General features: G+C 43.0%; 1 protein-coding gene across 1 annotated transcript; it reads right to left on the reverse strand.

Annotated features, from left to right (window-relative positions):
• Positions 1 to 1,065: 1,065 nt before the first annotated feature.
• On the reverse strand, positions 1,066 to 25,605 carry LOC135094303 (trichohyalin-like). The gene is made up of 18 exons (XM_063994298.1): positions 25,535 to 25,605; positions 15,894 to 16,005; positions 15,299 to 15,386; positions 11,781 to 11,968; positions 11,310 to 11,391; positions 10,372 to 10,481; positions 9,961 to 10,140; positions 9,520 to 9,649; positions 9,149 to 9,246; positions 8,887 to 9,015; positions 8,581 to 8,748; positions 5,345 to 7,470; positions 5,202 to 5,250; positions 4,943 to 5,068; positions 4,007 to 4,534; positions 3,684 to 3,824; positions 2,513 to 2,619; positions 1,066 to 1,990 (listed from the first exon to the last, which is right to left on the reverse strand). The coding sequence occupies exons 1-18, from the start codon at positions 25,603 to 25,605 to the stop codon at positions 1,213 to 1,215; spliced, it is 5,211 nt and encodes a 1,736-aa protein (XP_063850368.1). The 3' UTR covers positions 1,066 to 1,212.
• Between the last annotated feature and the right edge of the window lie 1,625 nt (positions 25,606 to 27,230).

Consider the following 27,230-nt stretch of genomic DNA (forward strand, 5'->3'; position numbering starts at 1 on the left):
CTCCAGTATTCTTCTTCTTCTTCTTCTTCTTCTCCACTCTTCTCCTTCATCTCCACCTCCACACTTCCTTCTCCTCTTCCACTTACCTTCTCCTTCATTTCCCTCTGTGACTCCTCCAGTCGGCTGATGTGTCCACTCATCTTCTCTTCCTTCTTCCTCACCTCGTCCTCCTTTCTCTTCATCTCCTCCTCTCTCCTCTTCGTCTCTTTGGTATGTTGTGCACATCTGGTCTTGAGAGTGAGAAGATCTGCCCTCAATGTTCTCACTTCTTCCCTCATCTCACCTGCCATTTGCTGGGAGAGGGGGAGAGAGGGACAGTCACAGGTTGGTAGTAGTAGCTATGTTGAGGGAGGGAGGGAGGGAGGGAGGGAGGGAGGGAGGGAGAGAGAGAGAGAGAGAGAGAGAGAGAGAGAGAGAGAGAGAGAGAGAGAGAGAGAGAGAGAGAGAGAGAGAGAGAGAGAGAGAGAGAGAGAGAGAGAGAGAGAGAGAGAGAGACAGACAGACAGACAGACAGACAGACAGACAGACAGACAGACAGACGCACGCACGCACGCACGCACGCACACACACACACACACACACACACACACACACACACACACACACACAGACAGACAGACAGACAGGCATTTTTTAACACACACAGACAGACAGACAGACAGATACAGACACATGTACATACACACCTTATTTCTGTGAGTGAGCGAATCCACCTTATTACAAAGCTGACTTTTCTCCACCTCCAAACCTGCCTTCTCCACCACTAAGTTTGTTGTCTATGGAGGAGGAGGAGGTGGTAAGTAATGTTGTTAGTGGTGGTCTCTCTCTCTCTTGTCTGTTTTCCTAATATAATGCAAAATATTTTCTCTCTCTCTCTCTCTCTCTCTCTCTCTCTCTCTCTCTCTCTCTCTCTCTCTCTCTCACTTACCTCATTTGCCTTGTCTGCCAGTTTATTCCTTAACTGTCCTATTTCCTCTTCCTTTTTCTTCAGTTCTTCCTTCATTCCTTCTTCCTTCTTCTTCCTCTCTTTCATTTCCTCCTGTGCTTCCTTCAGCTTCTGTTCCATCTCCTTCGTTTCTTCTTCCTTCCTCTTCATTATCTCCTTCTTCTCTTCTTCTTTTCTTATAATTTCTCTTTCCTTCTCTTCCTTCATTTCCTCTCTTTCTTTCTTTTCTTCCTCCAATTGTTCCTTCAGGGTGTTTCTCTGTTTCTCTATCTCCTCTTTCTCTTCCCTCTCTCTCTCTCTATTTCTTGTTCCAGTTTCTCTCTCTCTTTCTCTGTCTCTTTTTTCTCTCTCTCCATTTCTCTTTCTCTTTCTCGCATTATTTTTGTCTTTTTCTCAGTTTCCTCTTCCAGTTCTTTCATCTTAATCCTGCTTTCCTCTTCTAGTTCTTTCATCTTCCTCCTCCTTTCCTCTTCCATTTGTTGAGTTTTCCTCTGTTTTTCTTCCTCTAAGTCTTCAATTTTTCTTCGCTGTTCATCATTTTCCTGTTGTAATTCCTTCAGCTTTCCCTCCTCCACCTTATTTTCCTTCCCTGATTCCCCCTCCTCCTCCTCCTTCTCTTCTTTCACTTCTTCTTTCACCAGGGCCTTAGGAGTGAATGATCTTCCTTTTCCTTCCCCTTCCTGGTCTAAAAAGTCAGTTCTTTCTCTGCAGACCAAGATTTCCTCCTTCAGCAGTTCATTTTCCCTCACAACTTGCCTGTAGCCTTCCTGCAGGTCACCATGCATAGACAGCACGTCATTCTTGCACTGCAGCTCAGAAATGTGGCCCTCGAGCTCTTCAATGCGGCCTGCCAACTCCTTATTTTTGGCCTGTAGTATGTCATTGCAGGACCCCAAGAGGTCGTTCTTGCTGCTCAGTTCAGCGTTCAGGTTGCCGAGCTCCTCTGAGCGTCTCTGTGCATGTGTGTGCAGGTCCTGTGTGTGTGTGAGGTCGATCAGCAGGCTGGTGCAGAGGGCAGACTGCTTGTCTCTCTCGGCCTGCAGTCTGTGGCATGGGTGGGATGAGGTGGCAATGAGAAGATGGGGAGGAAAAATAAAACAGAGATAATGATGATAAGGAACCTCTGGGAAGAGGAGATTGAGTGAATGACACAAAATTGACTTGGGAGGAGAAGAAAGAAGAAAGGACATCAAAAGTGGAGATGGGAGAAGTGATAACCAAGAAATGGAAAGAAAAAGTAAGGAAAAGGAAGAAGGATGTGATAAATGATGGTAATAATTATAGAATGGGAGCAATAAGTAATGCTAATAATAATAATAATAATAATAATAATAATAATAATAAAAATAATAATAATAATCATCATCTATTTCCCTACATAGGCTGGCAATCACACAAGGGTCTGAACACAAGTACTCACACACAAACTCAAAGTACTGGACAATTTTACAAGTACTTTAGTGTACAGCCAGCAGAATTCAAAGTGCTTGACCCAGTGACCTGGGTTGTTGCCACTGAGGTCACATCAGGAGGAAAAAAAAAAAAAAAAAAAAAAAAAAAACATACCTTAAGAGAAGCTCTAGTCTATCTGTTGTCTTATTTTTTTCCTTGTTTCCCTCCTCCTCCTTCATCTCCTCCAGCTTCTTTGAAATCTGCTCTATTAGTTCCTCAGCCTGGAAATAAGGAGAGAATGTACATATCAACTTTGCTTTATTAGAATATGCCCCCCCTCACACACACACACACACACACACACACACACACACACACACACACACACACACACACACAGACAGGCAGGCAGGCAACACTTCTGGTAACAGCACACACGTGAACATATTACAGAATACAAGTGATAAAAGAAACAGACCTCTGCTAGACTCTCTCTCTCTCTCTCTCTGCTTACAAGGGCAAGGGAAGGGGGGAGAAGGAGGAGGGGTCTTCTACAGGTGGGGGTGGGTGGGAAGGAGAGCTTTGTCATGCTGCTGCTGTGGTGGATGTGAAGCTCCAGCATCTGCACAATCCCCTGCAGCACCTCACCATGGCCACACCACTTCCCCTGCTGCTGCTGCTGCTCAGTGGCAGTGATTCTGTCAAGGTCTTGGAGGATATGTGTACTAAATCCTGTTCCAATGAGTGTCCTGCAGCCTGCCCAGTGCCCAGAGCCGCCCTGCAACACTACCACTCTCCGACCTGCCGTCCTGCCCCTGCCCCTCCTCCTCAACCTGGACACAGGCTACTACTTCTACTACTGCTGCTACTACTACTGCTAGAGGCAAGGGGCAAAGGGTCCTCAGTTGACAGCAAGCATTGTAAAGTAACCATTATTGCCATGATAAGTGATTAATCAACCAAACATCTCACTCTGGTGTTTTCCTGTGCCAAATAAATATTCCCTTTATATATATATAAAAGAGAGAGAGAGACACAGAGAGAGAGAGAGAGAGAGAGAGAGAGAGAGAGAGAGAGAGAGAGAGAGAGAGAGAGAGAGAGAGAGAGAGAGAGAGAGAGAGAGAGAGAGAGAGAGAGAGAGAGAGTGTACAAATAGTCACTCACATGCATTCTTTCTCTTTTTCACTCTCTATGATACACACACAATACTCTCTCTCTCTCTCTCTCTCTTTCTCTCTCTTTCACACACACACACACACACACACACACACACACACACACACACACACACACACACACACACACACACACACACACACACACACACACACACACACACACTGACCATTTGTGAGTGGGAGATGAGGTGTCCTCCCATTTCCCTCAGATGGAGAATAACCTGTGCCAGCTTCTCCCTCATCTCTACCACCTCCTCCTCTACCTGGTCTTGCAGAGTCTCCAATCTTGCACCCTGCTCCATCAATCCCTGCAAGGCGGAGATGAGTGGAGATGAAGTGGAAATTATGCAAAAATTATCTCTCTCTCTATATATAAAGAGAGAGAGAGAGAGAGAGAGAGAGAGAGAGAGAGAGAGAGAGAGAGAGAGAGAGAGAGAGAGAGAGAGAGAGAGAGAGAGAGAGAGAGAGAGAGAGAGCAAAACACACTTACCTCCACACATCTCCCAAGCTCCAGATGAAGAAGATGGGCAGACTCTCCCAAGCAGTCCAGTCTCTCTCTTAGTCTCCTCACTCTCTCCTTCACTTCCAGCAGTGCTGAGAGCCTCTGTGCCGCTGTGGCCTGCAGGAATGCCAATCTGGGTGCTGGTGTGCTGCCTGGACTCTGTGGTTCCTCTATCTTCCCCAGTGAATCTTCCAGTTGATTGGTGAAGAGAGAGTAACAATGCTCTAATCTTTGCAGTGTCTTACTCAAATTGTTCACTTTATTCCTCATTTGGTTCTTGTTTGTGTTCTTTTCCATCTCCTCCTCCTCCTCCTCTTCCTCCTCCTCTTCTTCATCCATCTTCATCAGTGCATTGTCTGTTCTCCTCCCTTCCTCATCTTCTTTCTCTTCCTCTTCTTTCACACTTCCTGTTCTTCTCTCTCTTTGCAGGGAGAGAAGGTTGTGATGCAGAGCTCTGTTGATCTTCTCCAAACTGTTTACCTGCCTCTCTAATTCCTCCTCCCTCTCACTTTGCACCTGTGAGAGAGAGAGAGAGAGAGAGAGAGAGAGAGAGAGAGAGAGAGAGAGAGAGAGAGAGAGAGAGAGAGAGAGAGAGAGAGAGAGAGAGAGAGAGAGAGAGAGAGAGAGAGATTAATACAGGTGTTATCATTTTCTTCTTTCTCTTTGCATGTGAATGAGAGAGGGAGAGAAAGAAAAAGTTTGGTCAAATCTATAATATTTTAGAATTATAAATAGATGGGTTGAGAGAGAGAGAGAGAGAGAGAGAGAGAGAGAGAGAGAGAGAGAGAGAGAGAGAGAGAGAGAGAGAGAGAGAGAGAGAGAGAGAGAGAGAGAGAGAGAGAGAGAGAGAGAGAGAGAGAGAGAGAGAGAGAGAGAGAGAGAGAGAGAGAGAGAGAGAGAGAGAGAGAGAGAGAGAGCCCTTACCTCTGCCACACAGGGCACCAGTCCTCTCTGTCTGTCCAGCATAACAATTACTTGCCGGTAACTGTCAAACTCCTCCCTCACCTCCTCCACTTTCCTCTGCATCTCCTCCCTCTCTCTCTCCACCTGCTGTGAAGGAAATGGAGAAAAATTATTGGGCTGGTTCTCCTGTTATTTCAATTTTTCTTTTTTTTTTTTTTTGAGTCTGTAGTTATTGAGAATTAGATTACTACTACAACTACTACTACTATTACTACTTTACCTGCAAGAGAGACAGGTGAGCTGATGGTGGTGATGACACCTGCTGGCACCTAAATGGACGGAGAGAGGAAAAGGTTAGGTTTAAATGTAAATATTTGTCTGTTCATCTGTGTGTCTGTCAATGTTCATTTCTCTCTCTCTCACCTCAGAATGCAACACTCCTCTTCTCTCCCTTCCATCTCTTCTCTCAGTCGCTGGAGAGAAGCATGGAGGGAATTTCTCTCCTCCTCCCTCATCTCCTCCACCTCTTGTCTCTTTCTCTCCACCTTGTTTCTCTCTTGCTCTAGATTCTTGTTGATGTTCAGTCTCTCCACTTCCTCTTCCAGTTTCCTCCTTTCATCTAACTGTTTGCATGTTTCCTCCATCAATTTGTCTCTTTCCTCCACCATGGTACTTTTCTCTCCAAGGAGGGTTTCTCTTTCCTCCATCAATTTATCTCTTTCTTCCATCATATTATTTTTCTCTCCAATCAAGGTTTCTTTTTCCTCCATCAATTTATCTCTTTCTTCCATCATATAATTTTTCTCTCCAATCAAGGTTTCTTTTTCCTCCATCAATTTATCTCTTTCTTCCATCATATTATTTTTCTCTCCAATCAAGGCTTCTTTTTCCTCCATCAATTTATCTCTTTCTTCCATCATATTATTTTTCTCTCCAATCAAGGCTTCTTTTTCCTCCATCAATTTATCTCTTTCTTCCATCATATTATTTTTCTCTCCAATCAGATTGTGGTTTTCCTCCATCAGTTTACTTGTTTCTGCCATCAATTTCTCTCTTTCCTCCACCAGACTATTTTTCTCTCCAATCAAGGTTTCATTTTCCTCCATCATGGAATTTTTCTCTCCAAGGAGGGTTTCTCTTTCCTCCATCAGACCATTTTTCTCTCCAATCAAGGTTTCATTTTCCTCCATCAATTTCTCTCTTTTGTCCACCATAGTATTTTTCTCTCCAACCAAGATCTGTTTTTCCTCCATCAATTTCTCTCTTTCCTCCATCATGATATTTTTCTCTCCAACCAGGATCTGTTTTTCCTCCACCAGGATATTTTTCTCTCCAACCAAAATCTGTTTTTCCTCCATCAATTTCTCTCTTTCCTTCTCCATGTTATTTTTCTCTCCAATCATTATTTCTTTTTCCTCCACCAAAGCATTTTTCTCTCCAATTAAGGCTTTTCTTTCCTCCATCATGATATTTTTCTCTCCAACCAGGATCTGTTTTTCCTCCATCAATTTCTCTCTTTCCTCCATCAGGATATTTTTCTCTCCAGTCAGGGTTTGTTTTTCCTCCATCAATTTCTCTCTTTCCTCCTCCAAATTATTTTTCTCTCCAGTCAAGGTTTGTTTTTCCTCCATCAGGATATTTTTCTCTCCAACCAGGATCTGTTTTTCCTCCATCATGATATTTTTCTCTCCAACCAGGATCTGTTTTTCCTCCATCAATTTCTCTCTTTCCTCCATCAGGATATTTTTCTCTCCAGTCAGGGTTTGTTTTTCCTCCATCAATTTCTCTCTTTCCTCCATCAGGATATTTTTCTCTCCAACCAGGATCTGTTTTTCCTCCATCAGGATATTTTTCTCTCCAATCAAAATGTGATTTTCTTCCATCAATTTCTCTCTTTCCTCCTCCAAATTATTTTTCTCTCCAGTCAGGGTTTGTTTTTCCTCCATCAGCTTCTCTCTTTCCTCCATCATGATATTTTTCTCTCCAGTCAGGGTTCGTTTTTCCTCCATCAATATCTCTCTTTCCTCCTCCATATTATTTTTCTCTCCAATCAAGATTTCTTTTTCCTCCACTAAAGCATTTTTCTCTCCAATCAAGGTTTCTCTTTCCTTCATCAATTTCCCTCTTTCCTCCTCTATGATATTTTTCTCTCCAGTCAGGATTTGCTTTTCCTCTATCAATTTCTCTCCTTCCCCCATCAATTTCTCTCTTTCCTCCACCAGGGCATTTTTCTCTCCAAGAAGGGCCTGTTTTTCCTCCATCAATTTCTCTCTTTCCTCCACCAGGACATTTTTCTCTCCAAGAAGGGCCTGTTTTTCCTCCATCAATTTCTCTCTTTCCTCCACTAGGCCATTTTTCTCTTCAAGGAGGGCCTGTTTTTCCTCCATCAATTTCTCTCTTTCCTCCACTCTCTGTACGTCCACCTCAGCTCTTTCCACCTCCATTTTTCTCTCCAGTTCATCAATTTTCCTCTTCTTTTCTTCCACGGTTGACAGAGCGGAAGAAAGTTGATTTGTTGCCTCTGTTTTTGCCTCCATCAATGCCTCAATCTGTAAGGGGATGGGAGTGGTAGTGGTAGTAGTAGTAGTAATAGTAGTAGTAGTAGTAGCAGTAGCAGTAGCAGCAGCAGCAGCAGTAGTAGTAGTAGTAGTAGTAGTAGTAGTAGTAGTAGTAGTAGTAGTAGTAGTAGTAGTAGTAGTAGTAGTAGTAGCAGTAGTAGAGGAAGAGTGTGTTAGTCTGTGAGTAAATTTAAGAGTAGTAGTAGTAGTAGTAGTAGTAGTAGTAGTAGTAGTAGTAGTAGTAGCAGTAGTAGTAGTAGAACAAGAGGAAGGAGTGTGTTAATTTGTGTGTGAATGATGCAAGAGTTCGTTCTTAGTCATTCATCCCTTCTGGCAAGCTCTGTGTGAAGACTAACATGGAGAGGTAGAATAAGAAATGCAGTGAGAAGTGGTATTTTGAGTGTGTGTCAAGATGGTTTGGGTGTGTGGAGAGAATGGAGACCAACAAACCAGTGAGGAGAATGACTAGATCAGATATTTGGAGTGAAGCTTTAAAGACTGTGTGAAGGGAGCACTCAATGGCCCAGGAGTGACTGTGCAGCAACCAAGAGTGTGTGGGTGGGTGCCTGATGGTCCCATACTCTGCAACACCTCTATGATGCACCTCCACTACATTCCAAAGGCTCGATCCATTTGAAGTGACAAGCGGGTTTTAAGAGTGTTTTTTTTACAGTTCTAGTGACAGATTAACAAGATTTCTACATTATTAACAGGAGAAACACTCTTGTCACTGCTTTCCAAAGGCTCTAGCTGAAGTGACATGGATTTCTACATTATTAACAAGAGAAACACTCTTGAGAACCCAGCTGATCATCTGTGGCCTTAGAAAAGTCAGAGAGAGAGAGAGAGAGAGAGAGAGAGAGAGAGAGAGAGAGAGAGAGAGAGAGAGAGAGAGAGAGAGAGAGAGAGAGAGAGAGAGAGAGAGAGAGAGAGAGAGAGAGAGAGAGAGAGAGAGAGAGAGAGAGAGAGAGAGAGAGAGAGAGAGAGAGAGAGAGAGAGAGAGAGAGAGAGAGAGAGAGAGAGAGAGAGAGAGAGAGAGAGAAAATTTAAGTCTCTCCCAGCCTAACTTAAACCTAACCTAAACTATTAACCTAACCTCACCTCTGTCTTAAGGGTGTTTGCAGCTTCCAAGTAGTGACTTAGTTCATTCTTAAGAGGGTCAATCTTGCCTTCCATCTCCCAGGCATTCAATTCTGCTGTTAATTTCTCACCTCTTGCTGCCTCCTCCCTCCTGCTGGCCTCCTGTGCCCTTTCCTCTGCTGCATGTGCCTGTGGTAGTAGTAGTAGTAGTAGTAGTAGTAGTAGTAGTATATCTTTTACCAATAATCAATTTTTCATTATTACTATTATTACTGCTATTACTACTACTACCATCATATTTTTCAACTCTCTCTCTCTCTCTCTCACCTTTTTCATTAGCTCCTCCATATTTCTCTTTATCTCCTCCTGTTTCCTCTCTCCCTCCTTCCTTGCCTCCAAAGTCTTCTTCTCTCCATCTCTCTTTGCTTCCTCCATTTCCTCCTTCAGTTTTTCACACTGGAGAAACACAAATTACATAAACATATTGTAAAATAGACATTTTGTCTGGGGTGTGGAAGAGTGGAGAGGGTGTGATGGGCTGAGTGGAGAGTGTGGATGAATAAATGTAACAAAAATACCTGGAGCTTACCTGCTGTTTTGCCTCCACTTTCATCTGCTCCACCTTCTCCTCTGCCTCCTCCAGCTGCCTCATTAACTCTTCCACCTTTTCCTCCTGTGACCTTACACCTGTGGAGGAGAAAAAAAGGAGGAAGGAAGAGTTAGTGAGGAGGAAACAAGAAAAGGAGGAAAGAAAGTAAAATTTTAAAAGGAAGAAAAATGAGAGGAAGAGAAAAATTAAAGAAAGCAGAAATAAATAAAATATAACACAAATAGAGGTAAAGAAGGGAAAGAGAAAAGGAAAAAAAAACAAAAACAACAAAAATTTATAAATGGAAGCAATATGAGATTAACACACACACACACACACACACACACACACAAACAGAAGGACAGACACACCAATTAGCTTGGCCTCCCATTGCTCCTTGGCCCTGGTGACCTCCCTTGTGACCCCCTGCTCATGCTGAATCTGCAAATCCTTCACCTGCTGCTGCAAACTGGCCACACTTGCCTCAGCCTCCCCAACAGCCTGCAAACATACGCATGCACAAAACAAATAAACAGGCTAGGTTACGTTAGGTTAGATTAAGTTAGGTTTAGGTTAGGATAGATTAAAGTAAATAAATAAACACCTTCACAAATGTAACAAAAAAGAATAATAATAAACAAATAAACAAATAAATACATAAATAAATATGAGCAGCTTCATGCATATTAAGCAAGAAAATGAATGATATTAATAAATAAAATTAAATAAAAACAGATAAATAAGTCAATATACGAGTATATAGTTTCACAAATTAACCAAACACACACATGTGCACGTGCACACACACACACCTTCTCCTTCTCCTCCAAACAGATCTTTCTGCCCTCTGCAAGTCTCTCCGCCTCCTCCACCCGCTCTGACAGCTTACTCAGGTCAACTTCTGCCACCGACAGCTTCACCTTGAGTCCCGACACCTGAGAGAAGATACAGTGAAGAGATGACACCTGGTAGTGAGATAATGAAGACAACACCTGAGAGAAGAGACAGTGAGAACAGATGATGAGGAGGGAATACATGAGAGATAATGAAGAGATGACATACTTACACAAACAGACAACTGGCCCAAACTATCTTCTCTTCTCCTCTCTTCACACACACACACACACACACACACACACACACACACACACACACACACACCTGGGCCACAGCCACCTCCTTCTCCCCCTCAGAGTGGTAGCCAAGTGGGTTGCATCCTGCACTGCCTTGTCGAACCTGGTTGCCTCCTCTTGCAGTTGCCTCACTCGACTCTCAGCCATGCGATGCTCTCTCTCCAGTGCTGCTGCCTGGGAGAGTGGGAGAAAGGGAGAGGCTAGAGTAGAGGAAGGGAGAGGGAGCAGGCAGGAGAGGGACAGTTGTGCACCACCTACACACACACACACACACACACACACACACACACACACACACACACACACACACACACACACACAGACCTGCTGGTTTGCCTTGTCCAGTGCAGCCTGCAGTGCATTGTGGGAAGTCCTAGAGAGAGCATCCTGCTGCTGTGACCTGGCCTGGAGATCCTGCACCTGCCGCTCTGTGAGAGAGAGAGAGAGAGAGAGAGAGAGAGAGAGAGAGAGAGAGAGAGAGAGAGAGAGAGAGAGAGAGAGAGAGAGAGAGAGAGAGAGAGAGAGAGAGAGAGAGAGAGAGAGAGAGAGAGAGAGAGAGAGAGAGAGAGAGAGAGAGAGAGAGAGAGAGAGAGAGAGAGAGAGAGAGAGAGAGAGAGAGAGAGAGAGAGAGAAAAATATGTGGTGTGTTACAGATTATTATAACACTTGTAACAACTATGATGATAAGTGCATGGAAAACAAACAAGAGGGCTGTTACTGTGTTAAGGTGTGCAGTGGAGCCTGATGTCAAGACCACTGCAAGCTTAAAGACAGTAACAGCCCTCTCAGTTGTCTTCCAGGGGCACCCACATTTTTTAGGTTGAGGCATATCAATCCCCTTCCTCCCTGAACTGCCATAAGCAATGCCAGACTTGTCCTGGATGTTGCCAAGTGTTATTTATTTTTCTCACTGAATGACCTGCTTCCTTGAGGCTCATGATTTGCACAAGTCTCAGATGAACACTCTTTTGTTTCAGCCATATTAGCAAACACAATGAATTATCCCACCATGTTCTCACTTCACTTACCCAGGTCAGCCACTTCCTTCCTGGCCAGGTTGAGGTCACTGTTACTCTCCCTCTCCCTCTCCCTCATCCTCTCCTCCAGTGCCTTGCGGGCAGATTCAGAGTTGTGCCTCTCACACTCCCTCTCACTCTGAATTGCCTTCAGCCGCTGCTCCATCCTCTGGTTCTGTTGGCAGAGAGAGAGAGAGAGAGAGAGAGAGAGAGAGAGAGAGAGAGAGAGAGAGAGAGAGAGAGAGAGAGAGAGAGAGAGAGAGAGAGAGAGAGAGAGAGAGAGAGAGAGAGAGAGAGAGAGAGAGAGAGAGAGAGAGAGAGAGAGAGAGAGAGAGAGTCATGATTTCTGGTGGTTGTGATGGTAGTAGTAATTGTAGTTGTAGTAGTAGTAGTGGTAGAATTAACGTCCTACCATAAAATCACACACACACACACAATAAGTTTATTGAACACTATTTCACACACATACACACACACACACACCTTCTCCATGGCCTCCTCCAGCTGCCTCCTCACAGTGCCAAGCTGCTCCTCTGCTGACCTGCTGGCCCTCTCCAGTGTCGCCTGCTGTGTCTGTGCCTTCTCCAGTGCCACCTGCAGTGCTGCCATACCCCCCTCATCCTGCCTGGGAGGGTCTGTGGGGGCTGCCTGGGGGGTACTGCAGGGCTGGCCTAGGAGTGGTGATGTTGGTGGAAGAGGAGATGGTGGAAGTGGAGGTGGTGGAGGATGAGGAAGCAAAATAAAATATGTAAATATATCAGTAAATAAAACTAAAGAATAAATAAATAAATGAAAGGAGGGGGAGGAAAACAATGCAATGATAGATATGTGTACAGATGTGAGCAACCTTGCAATACTTGAAGCACTGTGCATGAAAGAATTCAACCCCAAGCTCCATGTACACCCTGAGGATTTACAGGCCCTGCCCAGCATGAGGAGGGACCAACCACTTCTGCCACACTGATCCCACCACCCAACTGCTGCCACACAACAAGCCCACTAGTGGTGTTGTATCAGCCAGTCAGCGCCTCCCACCACCACCATCACCACACAACAAAACCACCAGTAGCACTGTATCAGCCAGTCAGTGCCTGTCACGGCCCAGAGTGACGCCTTGACTGGCGGCACCAATGCCAGCCTCCCTGGCATGTTCAGTCATTCCAAAGCTATATATATATATATATATATATATATATATATATATATATATATATATATATATATATGTGTGTGTGTGTGTGTGTAGAGAGAGAGAGAGAGAGAGAGAGAGAGAGAGAGAGAGAGAGAGAGAGAGAGAGAGAGAGAGAGAGAGAGAGAGAGAGAGAGAGAGAGAGAGAGAGAGAGAGAGAGAGAGAGAGAGAGAGAGAGAGAGAGAGAGAGAGAGAGAGAGAGAGAGAAAAGTTCCTCACAAACCTACCCTGCAAACTCTTCCCCTCACACACACACACACACACACACACAAGAAATTCTTTGACTACTTAACTTCCAAAATGGAGCACATTTTGACCCTCTTCCCTCTTGCAGAGATCTCCATTCTTGAGACTTCAATGTTCACCACCAGCTTTGGCTTTCCTCTCCCTTCACTGACCATCCTGGTGAACTAGCCTACAACTTTGCTATTCTCCACGACCTAGAGCAATTGGTGCAACACCCTACTCGTATTCCTGACCGTCTTGGAGATACGCCCAACATTCTTGACCTTTTCCTGACCTCTAATCCTTCTGCTTATGCTGTCACCCTTTCTTCTCTGTTGGGTTCCTCTGATCACAATCTCATATCTGTATCTTGTCCTATCGCTCCAATCCCTCCTCAGGATCCCCCTAAGCGAAGGTGCCTCTGGCGTTTTGCCTCTGCTAGTTGGGGGGACCTGAGGAGGTATTTTGCTGATTTTCCTTGGAATGACTACTGCTTCCATGTCAGAGACCCATCTTTGTGTGCTGAACTCATAACAGAGGTGATAGTGTCTAGCATGGAGGCGTACATTCCTCACTCTTTTTCTTGACCTAACCCTTCCAAACCTTGGTTTAACACAGCTTGTTCTCATGCTATACATGATAGAGAGGTGGCCCACAAAAGGTACTTAAGCCTTCCATCACCAGAATCTCATGCACTTACTCCCCTCGTGACTTCTGGCATCTAGCCAAAAATATCTTCAATAACTTTGCTTCTTCTTCTTTCCCTCCTTTATTTCAACCAGAGGGCACCACTATCACATCTATTTCTAAAGCTGAACTCTTTGCTCAAACCTTTGCTAAAAACTCTACCTTGGACGATTCTGGGCTTGTTCCTCCCTCTCCTCCACCCTCTGACTACTTCATGCTACCTATTACAATTCTTTGCAATGATGTTTTCCATGCCCTTGCTGGCCTAAACCCTCAGAAGGCTTATGGACTGATGGGGTCCTTCCTATTGTTCTTCGAAACTGTGCCTCCGTGCTTGCACCTTTGCCCAGTCAAACTCTTTCAGCTCTGTCTGTCAACATCTACCTTTCCTTCTTGCTGGAAGTTTGCCTACATTCAACCTGTTCCTAAAAAGGGTGACCGTTCTAATCCCTCAAACTACTGTCCTATTGCTTTAATTTCCTGCCTATCTAAAGTTTTTGAATCTATCCTCAACAGGAAGATTCTTAAACATCTATCACTTCACAACCTTCTATCTGATCGCCAGTATGAGTTCCATCAAGGCCGCTCTACTGGTGATCTGGCTTTCGTTACTGAGTCTTGGTCATCCTCTTTTAGAGATTTTGGTGAAACTTTTGCTGTTGCCTTGGACATATCAAAAGCTTTTGATAGATTCTGGCACAAAGCTTTGATTTCCAAACTACCCTCCTACGGCTTCTATCCTTCTCTCTGTAACTTCATCTCAATTTTCCTTTCTGACCGTTCTATTGCTGCTGTGGTAGACGGTCACTGTTCTTCTCCTAAATCTATTAACAGTGGTGTTCCTCGGGGTTCTGTCCTGTCACCCACTCTCTTCTTATTATTCATTAATGATCTTCTAAACCAAACTTCTTGTCCTATCCACTCCTACGCTGATGATACCACCCTGCACTTTTCCACGTCTTTTCATAGAAGTCCAACCCTTCAGGAAGTAAACATTTCACACAGGGAAGCACAAAACGCTTGACTTCTGATCTTTCTAAAATTTCTGATTGGGGCAGAGCAAACTTGGTATTGTTCAATGCCTCAAAAACTCAATTCCTCCATCTATCAACTCAACACAACCTTCCTGACAACTATCCCCTATTCTTCAATGACTCTCAACTGTCCCCCTCTTCTACACTGAACATCCTCGGTCTGTCCTTTACTTATAATCTGAACTGGAAACTTCACATCTTATCTAGCAAAACAGCTTCTATGAAGTTAGGCGTTCTGAGATGCCTCCGCCAGTTTTTCTCAACCCCCCAGCTGCTAACTCTGCACAAAGGCTTTATCCGTCCATGTATGGAGTATGCTTCACATGTCTGGGGGGTTCCACTCATACTGCTCTTCTAGACAGGGTGGAATCAAAAGCTTTTCGTCTCATCAACTCCTCTCCTCTGACTGACTTTCTTCAGCCTCTCTCTCACTGCTGCAATGTTGCATCTCTAGCTGTCTACTACTGCTATTTTCATGGTAACTGCTCTTCTGATCTTGCCAACTGCATACCTCCCCTCCTCCTGCGGCCTTGCTGCACAAGACTTTCTTCTTTCTCTCACCCCTATTCTGTCCACCTCTAATGCAAGAGTTAACCAGTATTCTCAATCATTCATCCCTATCTCTGGTAAACTCTGGAACTCCCTGCCTGCTTCTGTATTTCCACCTTCCTATGACTTGAATTCCTTCAAGAGGGAGGTTTCAAGACACTTATCCTTCAATTTTTGACTACCACTTTGGACCCTTTTATGGGACTGGCATTTCAGCGGCCATTTTTTTTATTGGATTTTTGTTGCCCTTGGTCAATATCCCTCCTACATTAAAACACACACACACACACCTCTCCCCTCTCTGTAACAAACCTACCCCACAGATCCTTCCTGGAGTTTGCCGGGGTGTTTAGGACCAGCTGGGGTGCACGGAAGGGGTTCTCGTCACTGGTCTCTATTGCAGCCTTCTTCGGGGTCTTAATTGGGGTCCTCTGTGCTCTCCTACCCCCCCCAAAACCTCCCCAAAAGTCATCTCCATTGCTTTGGGGGTTCTGGTGGTGGTAGAAGAAGAGGAGGAGGAAAATGTTATTTGAATAAAAGAAGGAAGAAAGAAGAGAAAAAAGAGGAAAGGAGGAGGAGGAGCACCAGTGGTAGTGGTGAGGTGTATGTGAGAGAGAGAGAGAGAGAGAGAGAGAGAGAGAGAGAGAGAGAGAGAGAGAGAGAGAGAGAGAGAGAGAGAGAGAGAGAGAGAGAGAGAGAGAGAGAGAGAGAGAGAGAGAGAGAGTTAGCAAGCTATTCACAATAAAATCAAATTAATTCATGTATCTTTCTTTTTATTTTAATTTCTCTTCTTAATTCCTTTCAATATCTGAAGAAAAATAGAAGTTATTTCATTATATACTAATTCTCTAACCTTATTACTTTTCTTTCTTTCATTCTTCCCCTTTTTTTTTTCTTTCTCTCTCTCTTACCTTTCCTTCTGCTATTTTGTTCTTCAGGTCTTTATTTTCCTTTGCCAGCTCCTCCACTTTCCTCTGCAGCGCCTCTGTTTCCTCCACTGCTGGGGAGAGAAGGATATCAGTGCTGTGAAAGTAGGTAAGGGAGAGGGAGAGAATGGGAGAGAGAAAGGATTATGCTTATTTTTTTTTTGTAATTGAAATCTCTTTCTTCCCTTTAACCATCATATTTTCTTTTTTTTTGTTATTTAAATGTCCTTTTTCTTTTTTTAAACTGTGTGTGTGTGTGTGTGTGTATACAGGGACTGCCATGTGTAGACACCACCATCATACCAGAGGCTGCAGTGGTGGTGATGGTGGTGATGTTGGCAAGCTGGTGGTGGTGGTGGTGGTGTAAAGGGGTCACCTGTCCCCCTGCAGCCCCTTTCTTCACCTGTCCCTGCAGATGCTCACAGTTTATCTCCAACTGTTCTATTTCCTTCTGAAGTCGCTGTTTTTCCTTCACATTTTCTTCATTCTGTCCCAGAAAACAATATGAATTAGTAGTCTTTGTTTTTTTTTTCAATTTATAACATAAAAAAAAGGAATGAGAAATAAATGGTTAAGTATTTGTATTGTAATATTAACAGGAGGTCATTTTCTCGTTCATTCTGTCATGGAAAACAATATGAATTAGTAATCTTTGTTTTTTGCATTTGTAATATAGAAAGGAAAGAGAAATAAATGGTTAAGTATACCTATATTATTTTTAATGCAATTGTAATATTAAGAGGAGGTGATTTTCTCCTTCATCCTGTCACAACCTCACAGCATCACAGCTTTACAGATAAACATGAGAAATTGATGTAAATTTATACAAGTGCAACTGTCTAACATTTTTAGACAAAATTACATTTTTCTGGTAGATTTTGATGTGCTTTTAATGAATATAGTAACCATTTCTCCTGTAAATCAATTTTTTTTATACAGTATACCTCACACACACACACACACACACACACACACACACACACACACACACACACACACACAATGTAAACAAGCAGAAATTCATAAAAAATAAAAAAAAACATTAACTAAACCTAACCTACCTTAATAGTAAATTTGACAAAAAACTTACTATCTTAGGAAGGAACAATTTGCAGCGGTAAAGATGCACATCTCTGTGTTATATGTGACCCAAGCACTTCACTGAGAGCAATACTCTTTTTTGCTGTGAGACGACTCGGCATGTATAATAATACCCAAATTAACTTTAAAGGGCAGGGCATTGCAAACTTGACTCAATCCCACAACAGTACAAGAACACACACACACACACACACACACACACACACACACACGATATTGACAGCAAACCCTTTTGAATACAAGTAAACATGCACAAAGGTACCATAAGCAGTAAGCCACTTCTGTACACACACACACACACACACACACACACACACACACACAAAGGCACGTACATACATACCTTTCTCTTCTGATTATCCAAAGTTTGTTGTAATGTGTCTAACTGAGTCTGCTTCTGCGACCGCTCTCTTTTCAGTCTTTCCACCTGCGTCAGAGAAGTGAAAGGGGGTGAGGAAGAGGAGAAGAAACAGGAATAGAGGATGGAGTGAAAAAGAGGAAGAGTAATTAATTAAACATGAATTAAACTAAATTTTTCATTCATGCAATAATGACTCACTGACAAAATTCACCAATTCACTACGGAGAGAGAGAGAGAGAGAGAGAGAGAGAGAGAGAGAGAGAGAGAGAGAGAGAGAGAGAGAGAGAGAGAGAGAGAGAGAGAGAGAGAGAGAGAGAGAGAGAGAGAGAGAGAGAGAGAGACTTGCCTGGTTTTCTAATTCTTCCACTTTACTGAGAGCGGAAGTGGAAAGACCTTCCTTCCACTCTGAGGCAGATCCAAACCAGCTCATCTCCACTCCTCCACTCCACTATGCATCCATCCACTTCTGAAGATAAAGATAATGGACTTAATGCTAGGCAGATTAGTATAAGTACTGTAGCAATAGTACTAGTAGTGGCAGTGGTAGCAAGCAGAGCGATATACAACCACCTCACCTCATCACACCCTACCGGCAACACATCACATCCTAATGCCAACATTCCTATCATCACCACACTCCCATCACCACCTCGCTCCCCCAGCGTGTGAAATAACACGAGAAATCCACAAAAAGAAAAAAAAAACTTACAAAACGAAAGAACCTTCGTACACAAGCGACCGCGGCGATTCAAAGCATGATACTGAGCTCTGATTGGTCGAGCCTGTGATGTTTTGCTCCATGCGCCCGCTGATTGGCTGCTTCTACTGTGTTTTGGTCTACGCGGCCGCTGATTGGCTGTCTCTTGTGTTTTGGTCTTGGCAGTGTGTGTTAAATGTGTTTAAATTCTTACAACATATATAAATATGTTTATGTAATTTCAACTTTGAACATATGTATTATATATATATATATATATATATATATATATATATATATATATATATATATATATATATATATATATATATATATATATATATATATATATATATATATATATATATATATATATATATATATATATATATATATATATATATATATATATATATATATATATATATATATATATATATATATATATATATATATATATATATATATATATATATATATATATATATATATCAGGAGGAGGCAGTAGACACCTGCCGAAACGATAATTACTCCCAGTGAGGTCTAAAGCACTGTTCAGGGGGTGCTGTGAACTTATCATTAAACCCAGCTGTGACCTCACTGAACGTTTCCCTTTGTGTCTCACAACACAAGGGGGTAGTCACAGCCTGCCCTCTAAAGGAAACTCTCTTCCTCCACTCAAAACTACAAGCACCTGATAACACACACACCCTTCACTCAAAAATTTTAAAATCATGGCGACTCCTACACCAGCCTCGGAGTCCCCATCTGGGGAGGGGACCATAAATGTCCCCAGGTCGGACTGCCTTTCCGTCGACGACCCTAAGTGTCTTGACACCCCCCCCTCAACTTTTTCTTCATTAACTTCTGCAACATTCACGGTCTAAGATCTAATTTTCAATCTGTAGAACACCACCTCTCCTCTTCTAAACCTCATCTTCTTTTCCTCACTGAAACTCAGGTGTCTGAGGCAACTGACAGTAGCCCCTTTTCTGTTCCCTCCTACTTTCTCTATCCTCATTTTCGATCCAAAGCTGGATGCTGCGTTTATGTGCGCAATGACTTAACCTGCTCTCGTGCCCACGCTCTTGAATCTTCCGAGTTTTCCACCATCTGGCTACGACTACAGAGTCATTCTCATACTAAATTTATCTGTGCTGTATACCTCTCTCCTAACTCCTCTGACTATAAGAAATTCTTTGACTACTTAACTTCCAAAGTGGAGCACATTCTGAGCCTCTTCCCTTTTGCAGAGATCTCCATTCTTGGAGACTTCAATGTTCACCACCAGCTTTGGCTTTCCTCTACCTTCACTGACCATCCTGGTGAACTAGCCTACAACTTTGCTATCCTCCATGACTTAGAGCAATTGGTGCAACACCCTACTCGTATTCCTGACCGTCTTGGAGATACGCCCAACATTCTTGACCTTTTCCTGACCTCTAATCCTTCTGCTTATGCTGTCACCCTTTCTTCTCCGTTGGGCTCCTCCGATCACAATCTCATATCTTTATCTTGTCCTATCACTCCAATCCCTCCTCAGGATCCCCCTAAGCGAAGGTGCCTCTGGCGTTTTGCCTCTGCTAGTTGGGGGGACCTGAGGAGGTATTTTGCTGATTTTCCTTGGAATGACTACTGCTTCCTTGTCAGAGACCCGTCTTTGTGTGCTGAGCGCATAACAGAGGTGTTAGTGTCTGGCATGGAGGCGTACATTCCTCACTCTTTTTCTCGTCCTAAACCTTCTAAACCTTGGTTTAACACAGCTTGTTCTCGTGCTATACATGATAGAGAGGTGGCCCACAAAAGGTACTTAAGCCTTCCATCACCAGAATCTCATGCACTTTATATTTCTGCCTGGAACCATGCCAAGTCTGTTCTCCAACTAGCCAAAAACTCCTTCATTAACAGAAAATGTCTAAACCTTTCAAGATCTAACTCCCCTCGTGATTTCTGACATCTAGCCAAAAATATCTCCGATAACTTTGCTTCTTCTTCTTTCCCTCCTCTACTTCAACCAGATGTCACCACTGCTATCACATCTATTTCTAAAGCTGAACTCTTTGCTCAAACCTTTGCTAAAAACTCTACCTTGGACGATTCTGGGCTTGTTCCTCCCTCTCCTCCACCCTCTGACTACTTCATGCCACGTATTAAAATTCTTCGTAATGATGTTTTCCATGCCCTCGCTGGTCTAAACCCTCGGAAGGCTTATGGACCTGATGGGGTCCCTCCTATTGTTCTCCGAAACTGTGCCTCCGTGCTTGCACCTTGCCTAGTCAAACTCTTTCACCTCTGTCTGTCAACATCTACCTTTCCTTCTTGCTGGAAGTTTGCCTACATTTAACCTGTTCATAAAAAGGGTGACCGCTCTAATCCCTCAAACTACCGTCCTATTGCTTTAATTTCCTGCCTATCTAAAGTTTTTGAATCTATCCTCAACAGGAAGATTCTTAAACATCTATCACTTCACAACCTTCTATCTGATCGCCAGTATGGGTTCCGTCAAGGCCGCTCTACTGGTGATCTTCTGGCTTTCCTTACTGAGTCTTGGTCATCCTCTTTTAGAGACTTTGGTGAAACTTTTGCTGTTGCCTTGGACATATCAAAAGCCTTTGATAGAGTCTGGCACAAAGCTTTGATTTCCAAACTACCCTCCTACGGTTTCTATCCTTCTCTCTGTAACTTCATCTCAAGTTTCCTTTCTGACCGTTCTATTGCTGCTGTGGTAGACGGTCACTGTTCTTCTCCTAAATCTATTAACAGTGGTGTTCCTCAGGGTTCTGTTTTGTCACCCACTCTCTTCTTATTATTCATTAATGATCTTCTAAACCAAACTTCTTGTCCTATCCACTCCTATGCTGATGATACCACCCTGCACTTTTCCACGTCTTTTCATAGACGTCCAACCCTTCAGGAGGTAAACATATAACGCAGGGAAGCCACAGAACGCCTGACTTCTGACCTTTCTAAAATTTCTGATTGGGGCAGAGCAAACTTGGTATTGTTCAATGCCTCAAAAACTCAATTCCTCCATCTATCAACTCGACACAATCTTCCAGACAACTATCCCCTCTTCTTCAATGACACTCAACTGTCCCCCTCTTCTACACTGAACATCCTTGGTCTGTCCTTTACTTATAATCTGAACTGGAAACTTCACATCTCATCTCTAGCTAAAACAAGTTCTATGAAGTTAGGTGTTCTGAGACGTCTCCGCCAGTTTTTCTCACCCCCCCAGCTGCTAACTCTGTACAAGGGCCTTATCCGTCCATGTATGGAGTATGCTTCACATGTCTGTATGTTCCACTCATACTGCTCTTCTAGACAGGGTGGAATCAAAAGCTTTTCGTCTCATCAACTCCTCTCCTCTAACTGACTGTCTTCAGCCCCTCTCTCACCGCTGCAATGTTGCATATCTAGCTGTCTTCTACCGCTATTTTCATGCCAACTGCTCTTCTGATCTTGCTAACTGCATGCCTCCCCTCCTTCCGCGGCCTCGCTGCACAAGACTTTCTTCTTTCTCTCACCCCTATTCTGTCCACCTCTCTAACGCAAGAATTAACCAGTATTCTCAATCATTCATCCCTTTCTCTGGTAAACTCTGGAACTCCATGCCTTCTTCTGTATTTCCACCTTCCTATGACTTGAATTCCTTCAAGAGGGAGGTTTCAAGACACTTATCCACCAATTTTTGACCACTGCTTTGACCCTTTTATGGGACTGGCATTTCAGTGGGCATTTTTTTTTATTAGATTTTTGTTGCCCTTGGCCAGTATCCTTCCTACATAAAAAAAAAAAAAAAAAAAAAAATGTATATATATATATATATATATATATATATATATATATATATATATATATATATATATATATATATATATATATATATATATATATATATATATATATATATATATATATATATATATATATATATATATATATATATATATATATATATATATATATATATATATATATATATATATATATATATATATATATATATATATATATATATATATATATATATATATATATATATATATATATATATATATATCAAGTAATCAAGCATATCAAGTAATGTTTTTTTTTTCTTCCTTACAATGAATTTTCAGCTTTGTGTATCAGAAGACTTCCGAACTAGTAAAGGGTTACAGTGTACCCAAGACATTAGCTGGAGTCGAGGCAACCCATCCATCGCTGCTTAGGAGTGGTTACCAGCCCAGTTTCCTGAGTAAGTTTTGACAGAACCTGTTCAGACCTTTTTAAGATTCAAAAGAAAATGCACCCTGACAGTTTGTATCCAGTTTTTCATTGTTGAAGGTGCACTGTGCAACCCTTGTGCTTGTTCCAGCTATGTGTAATGTGCCACAAGTAACATATTGTAATGGAATTCTTCATGCCACTAAGGCTCATAATACTGTAATACAAATCTTCAATTATGTTGTATCACATCAAGTATTTTCTTTAACTTTCCGAAGAGGAATGATTTGTAATGTGTCATAAGTAATATTACAGTGCAGTAATGGAATTGTCACCGCCGAGTGGGTGCAAGTTGTTGACCAAGCGAGATTGTTAATGAGAAGGGGAAGGACCTGCCGGATAGTCCGCAGTTGGGTGGAGAGCTCTGTTCTGGCCAGCTGGGTGTGCGCCGTGTCCTGTGTGTGTGAATTGTCCTGCCACGAACAATTGCAGTAAGACTACTCCCTGAGTCTTTCCTACACGGGTGTATCTTGCTTGTATAAAGCAGGGAAATAAGTGCAAGTGCCAGCGTATAAGTGACTTTATTGTGATGACATGAACAGTGACAGACAGACTACATATCCCTGTGCTGAGATCAGTTCTCTTTGGCTCAGTACTTAAGTGGTGTTGCATGTAAACTGTAAATATATGTACAAACTGTACAAAGGGTTTTCCTAATTATCTGGGTATCAAAAGACAGTAATTTTCCTTTTACTGCTCGAGGCTCTACTAATGCGGTGTTACATAAACAACAACACTACGCCCTGCATCTTAAGCAGCAATACATAAATAGTGATGCTAAAACTAGATAACAATGCAATATTCCTATCACACACACACACACACACACACACACACACACACACACACACACAGCACAAAACTGAGATCAGGTGAACTTCTGACCAAGTCACTGTTGTCATTTCCATTTGATTTAAGAATTTGCTTTCAATTTTCCATTCAGCAGGCCCTTAAAATGTGCATGTATACGCTAGAATATGATAGATAAATGAATACAGAAACTGACATTTTTATGGTGTCGCTTCATACTGAAGAGGGAGTGAATAGTCTTAGTAGTTACCTTTCATTTCGTATACTATTCAACATCAGCTGCTTTAGTGTGTCTGTCAGCCGCTCATCCCCCGCGGCACCTACATGGGTCGGGACCCAACAACACCTAACACGATATCCTTGACGGTACAGCAAATACGTCCGTTCTAAAGCTAATGAAATTAAAGAATTATTCACAGAAGAACAAAAAGATGCTAACGAAGGAAGAACACTGCGTGAATCACAAGAAAAAAAAATAGTAGACGACGGCGGTAGAGTAAAAATATTTTATAGAACAAGCACAACTGAAGAAAGCTGGGAGACTTCCTGCTCGGTACAATGTAGAAAAAGCTACGCCAAATCCAACTCCGACTTAGTTAGACAGGGACGAACCCTTCATACCCAGATGAATGACCTGACAAAGCACGAGACTCGAGACAAGAGACGTATTTCTTAAGCTCAACAGCAGGACTGCTGTAGGAATTGGAAAAAAGCTTACGCTAGGTTAGTGTTTCCCAAGCTTTCTCAACGGGTTACCAAGCTTAACTTGACACCACCCCTTTCACAAAATGTTGCCAGTAAATGAGCACACACACACACACACACACACACACACATATATATATATATATATATATATATATATATATATATATATATATATATATATATATATATATATATATATATATATATATATATATATATATATATATATATATATATATATATATATATATATACACACAACTACCCTTACTGGCAGACTACTCTGGAGACTACCATTCTATATTAGTAGGCTGGAGCGTACGGCTGGTAATGACTCACTTGTCCCCTTACAGCAACTGATCCGACTAATTCTTATCCCCATAGTCTCTGTCAAGATGGAGGAGGCAGTAGGCACCTGCCAAAATGATAATTACTCCCAGTGAGGTCTAAAGCACTGTTCAGGGGGTGCTGTGAACTTATCATTAAACCCAGCTGTGACCTCACTGAACGTTTCCCTTTGTGTCTCACAACACAAGAGGGCAGTCGCAGCCTGCCCTCTAAAGACAACTCTCTTCCTCCACACAAAACTACAAGCACCTAATAACACACACACCCTTCACTCAAAATTTCAAAATTCGTAGCGACTCCAACACCATTCTCGGAGTCCCAATCTGGGGAGGGGACCACAAATGTCCCCAGGTCGGACTGCCCTTCTGACTACGACCCTAAGTGTCTTGACACCCCCCTCAACTTTTTCTTCATTAACTCCTGCAACATTCGCGGTCTAAGATAAAATTTTCAATCTGTAGAACACCACCTCTCCTCTTCTAAACCTCATCCTCTTTTCCTCACTGAAACTCAGGTGTCTGAGGCAACTGATAGTAGCCCCTTTTCTGTTCCCTCCTACTTTCTCTATCCTCATTTTCGGTCCAAAGCTGGATGTTGCGTTTATGTGCGCAATGACTTAACCTGCTCTCATGCCCACGCTCTTGAATCTTCCAAGTTCTCCACCATCTGGCTACGACTACAGAGTCACTCTCAAACTAAATTTATCTGTGCTGTATACCTCTCACCTAACTCCTCTGACTATAAGAAATTCTTTGACTACTTAACTTCCAAAGTGGAGCACATTCTGACTCTCTTCCTTTTTGCAGAGATCTCCATTCTTGGAGATCTCAATGTTCACCATCAGCTTTGGCTTTCCTCTCCCTTCACTGACCATCCTGGTGAACTAGCCTTCAACTTTGCTATCCTCCATGACCTTGAGCAATTGGTGCAGCACCCTACTCGTATTCCTGACCGTCTCGGAGATACACCCAACATTCTTGCCCTTTTCCTGACCTCTAATTCTTCTGCTTATGCTGTCACCCTCTCTTCTCCGTTGGGCTCCTAGTAGTAGGGAAAATGCCACCAGGGTCGCCTATCCTAAAATGGCATGTCACGGCGGTCCCCATTTCATGGGGACCGCCGGGGACCCATTTCATTCACACGGCGATGTCACCAGGGGCCATGTTACAGGGGAGCGACGGTGACGGTGGCGCTGACAGGGAGAGGCGGGGGCATGCGTCCTTATCCTTCGGCGGCTATGAAATGACTAAATGAATGGATGGGAAGTAATTGAATGGTAAGGGGGGGGGAGTCTGAACGCATCAGGCAAGGCAGGCGGTGGGGGTCGCTGACAGCTTGACGCCACGGTCGCCATCAGATGCACGGCGGTGGGGGTCGCTGGTGGCTTGCCATGGGGGTCCCATTGCACGCGTGGGTCCAGGGCCGCCAGGGTGGTTGAGTCATGCCACCACGTGTTCCCTCCGACATCTCAGTACATTCCAATGTCTACCACCATTCGAGGTGGTCAAGGTCAGTGGAAGGAAAGGGGAGGAGGACTGAACGCATCAGGAAAGTGGCTGGCGATGCCACCAGGGACCATGTGGCCTTTGTTTTGGGCGGGAACGGGAAGTTGAGGGCTATAGGATGGGCCACCACGCGGCCGCCACACGCTAGTCGCTTGCATGGGTCCTGGGCAGCCAGGGTGGTCGAGTCTTGCCATCATGTGTTCCCTCCAACATCTCAGTACATTCCAATGTCTCCCACCGCTTGAGGGTCAAGGTCGGCCACGCTGTACCGTTATAACCTCCAGCCTGTCGGCATATATATGACATGAAAAGGTGAAGTTTAGTCAGTCTGTTAGTTGACATGGCATAAAAAACATGTCGTTCAGAGATAGTGATGATATATATATGTATACCTATCTTCTCTTCCGAGACTTCAAGTCCCCCGCTACCTACACAAGGTACTAGTTACTAGCAGGGGCTGAATGGATTATCAGAGAATGTATTAAATTCTTCTGAGACTTCAAGTCCCTCGCTACCTACACAAGGTAAATATCAATTCAATAATAATAATAATAATAATAATAATGATAATAATATCAATAATAATAATAATAATAATAATAAAAACAATAATAATAATGAACTGTCGCTGTTACTTCTATTTTTTTTTTCCTAGACATGCCACAAGTGGAAGCAGACCATGCTGAGCGCGGGGCACCAGGAGAACTGCGCTTAATTGATTCTTGGGAAAATTTTATGAGGAGCTTCACCAGACATCAATATGACATACCTGAACATGTGAGCAGAGATCCACTCGGTCTACTTACCGAATACAGGGAATTCTTTATACGGGAAATTAGATCATATTTCATGTTACATGGTTCGCCATTCCCCCACCCTGAAAATATTTTCACACATTTCTCTGTTACTAGTTAAATTTTCTACCTTAGGCGAGGATGAACATCGAGTCATTCATATTGCTTTTAGAGCAAGTCTGATCACCTATCAAGATGTGCCTGACCTTGTTGATTTATGGATCCATCAGCTGAACAGTCGGTTGGAAAGCCTTACCAGCAAGACTGAAGGATCTGGTTTTATCAGCCAGATGGCACCACTGCTATCACATCTAATTCTAAAGCTGAACTTCTCGCTCAAACCTTTGCTAAAAACTCTACCTTGGACGATTCTGGGCTTGTTCCTCCCTCTCCTCCACCCTCTGACTACTTCATGCTACTTATTAAAATTCTTTGCAATGATGTTTTCCATGCCCTCGCTGGCCTAAATCCTCGGAAGGCTAATGGACCTGATGGGGTCCCTCCTATTGTTCTCTGAAACTGTGCCTCTGTGCTTACACCTTGCCTAGCCAAACTCTTTCAGCTCTGTCTGTCAACATCTACCTTTCCTTCTTGCTGGAAGTTCGCCTACATTCAGCCTGTTCCTAAAAAGGATGACCGTTCTAATCCCTCAAACTACCATCCTATTGCTTTAAATTCCTGCCTATTTAATTTTTTTGAATCTTTCCTCAACAGGAAGATTCTTAAACA

The sequence above is a fragment of the Scylla paramamosain genome, chromosome 45 (genome assembly GCF_035594125.1).
Source record: "Scylla paramamosain isolate STU-SP2022 chromosome 45, ASM3559412v1, whole genome shotgun sequence".
NCBI lineage: Eukaryota > Metazoa > Arthropoda > Malacostraca > Decapoda > Portunidae > Scylla > Scylla paramamosain.

Coding starts and splice junctions, on each gene's coding strand:
- LOC135094303 (XM_063994298.1), bottom strand. CDS start 25,605: ATGGGACCCCCATGGCAAGCCACCAGCGACCCCCACCGCCGTGCATCT. Junction 10,141..10,371: donor CAACCAGGTTCGACAAGGCA/GTGCAGGATGCA, acceptor CTCTTCTCTCAG/GTGTTGTCTTCATTATCTCA. Junction 9,650..9,960: donor GTTTGGAGGAGAAGGAGAAG/GTGTGTGTGTGT, acceptor GTATGTTTGCAG/GCTGTTGGGGAGGCTGAGGC.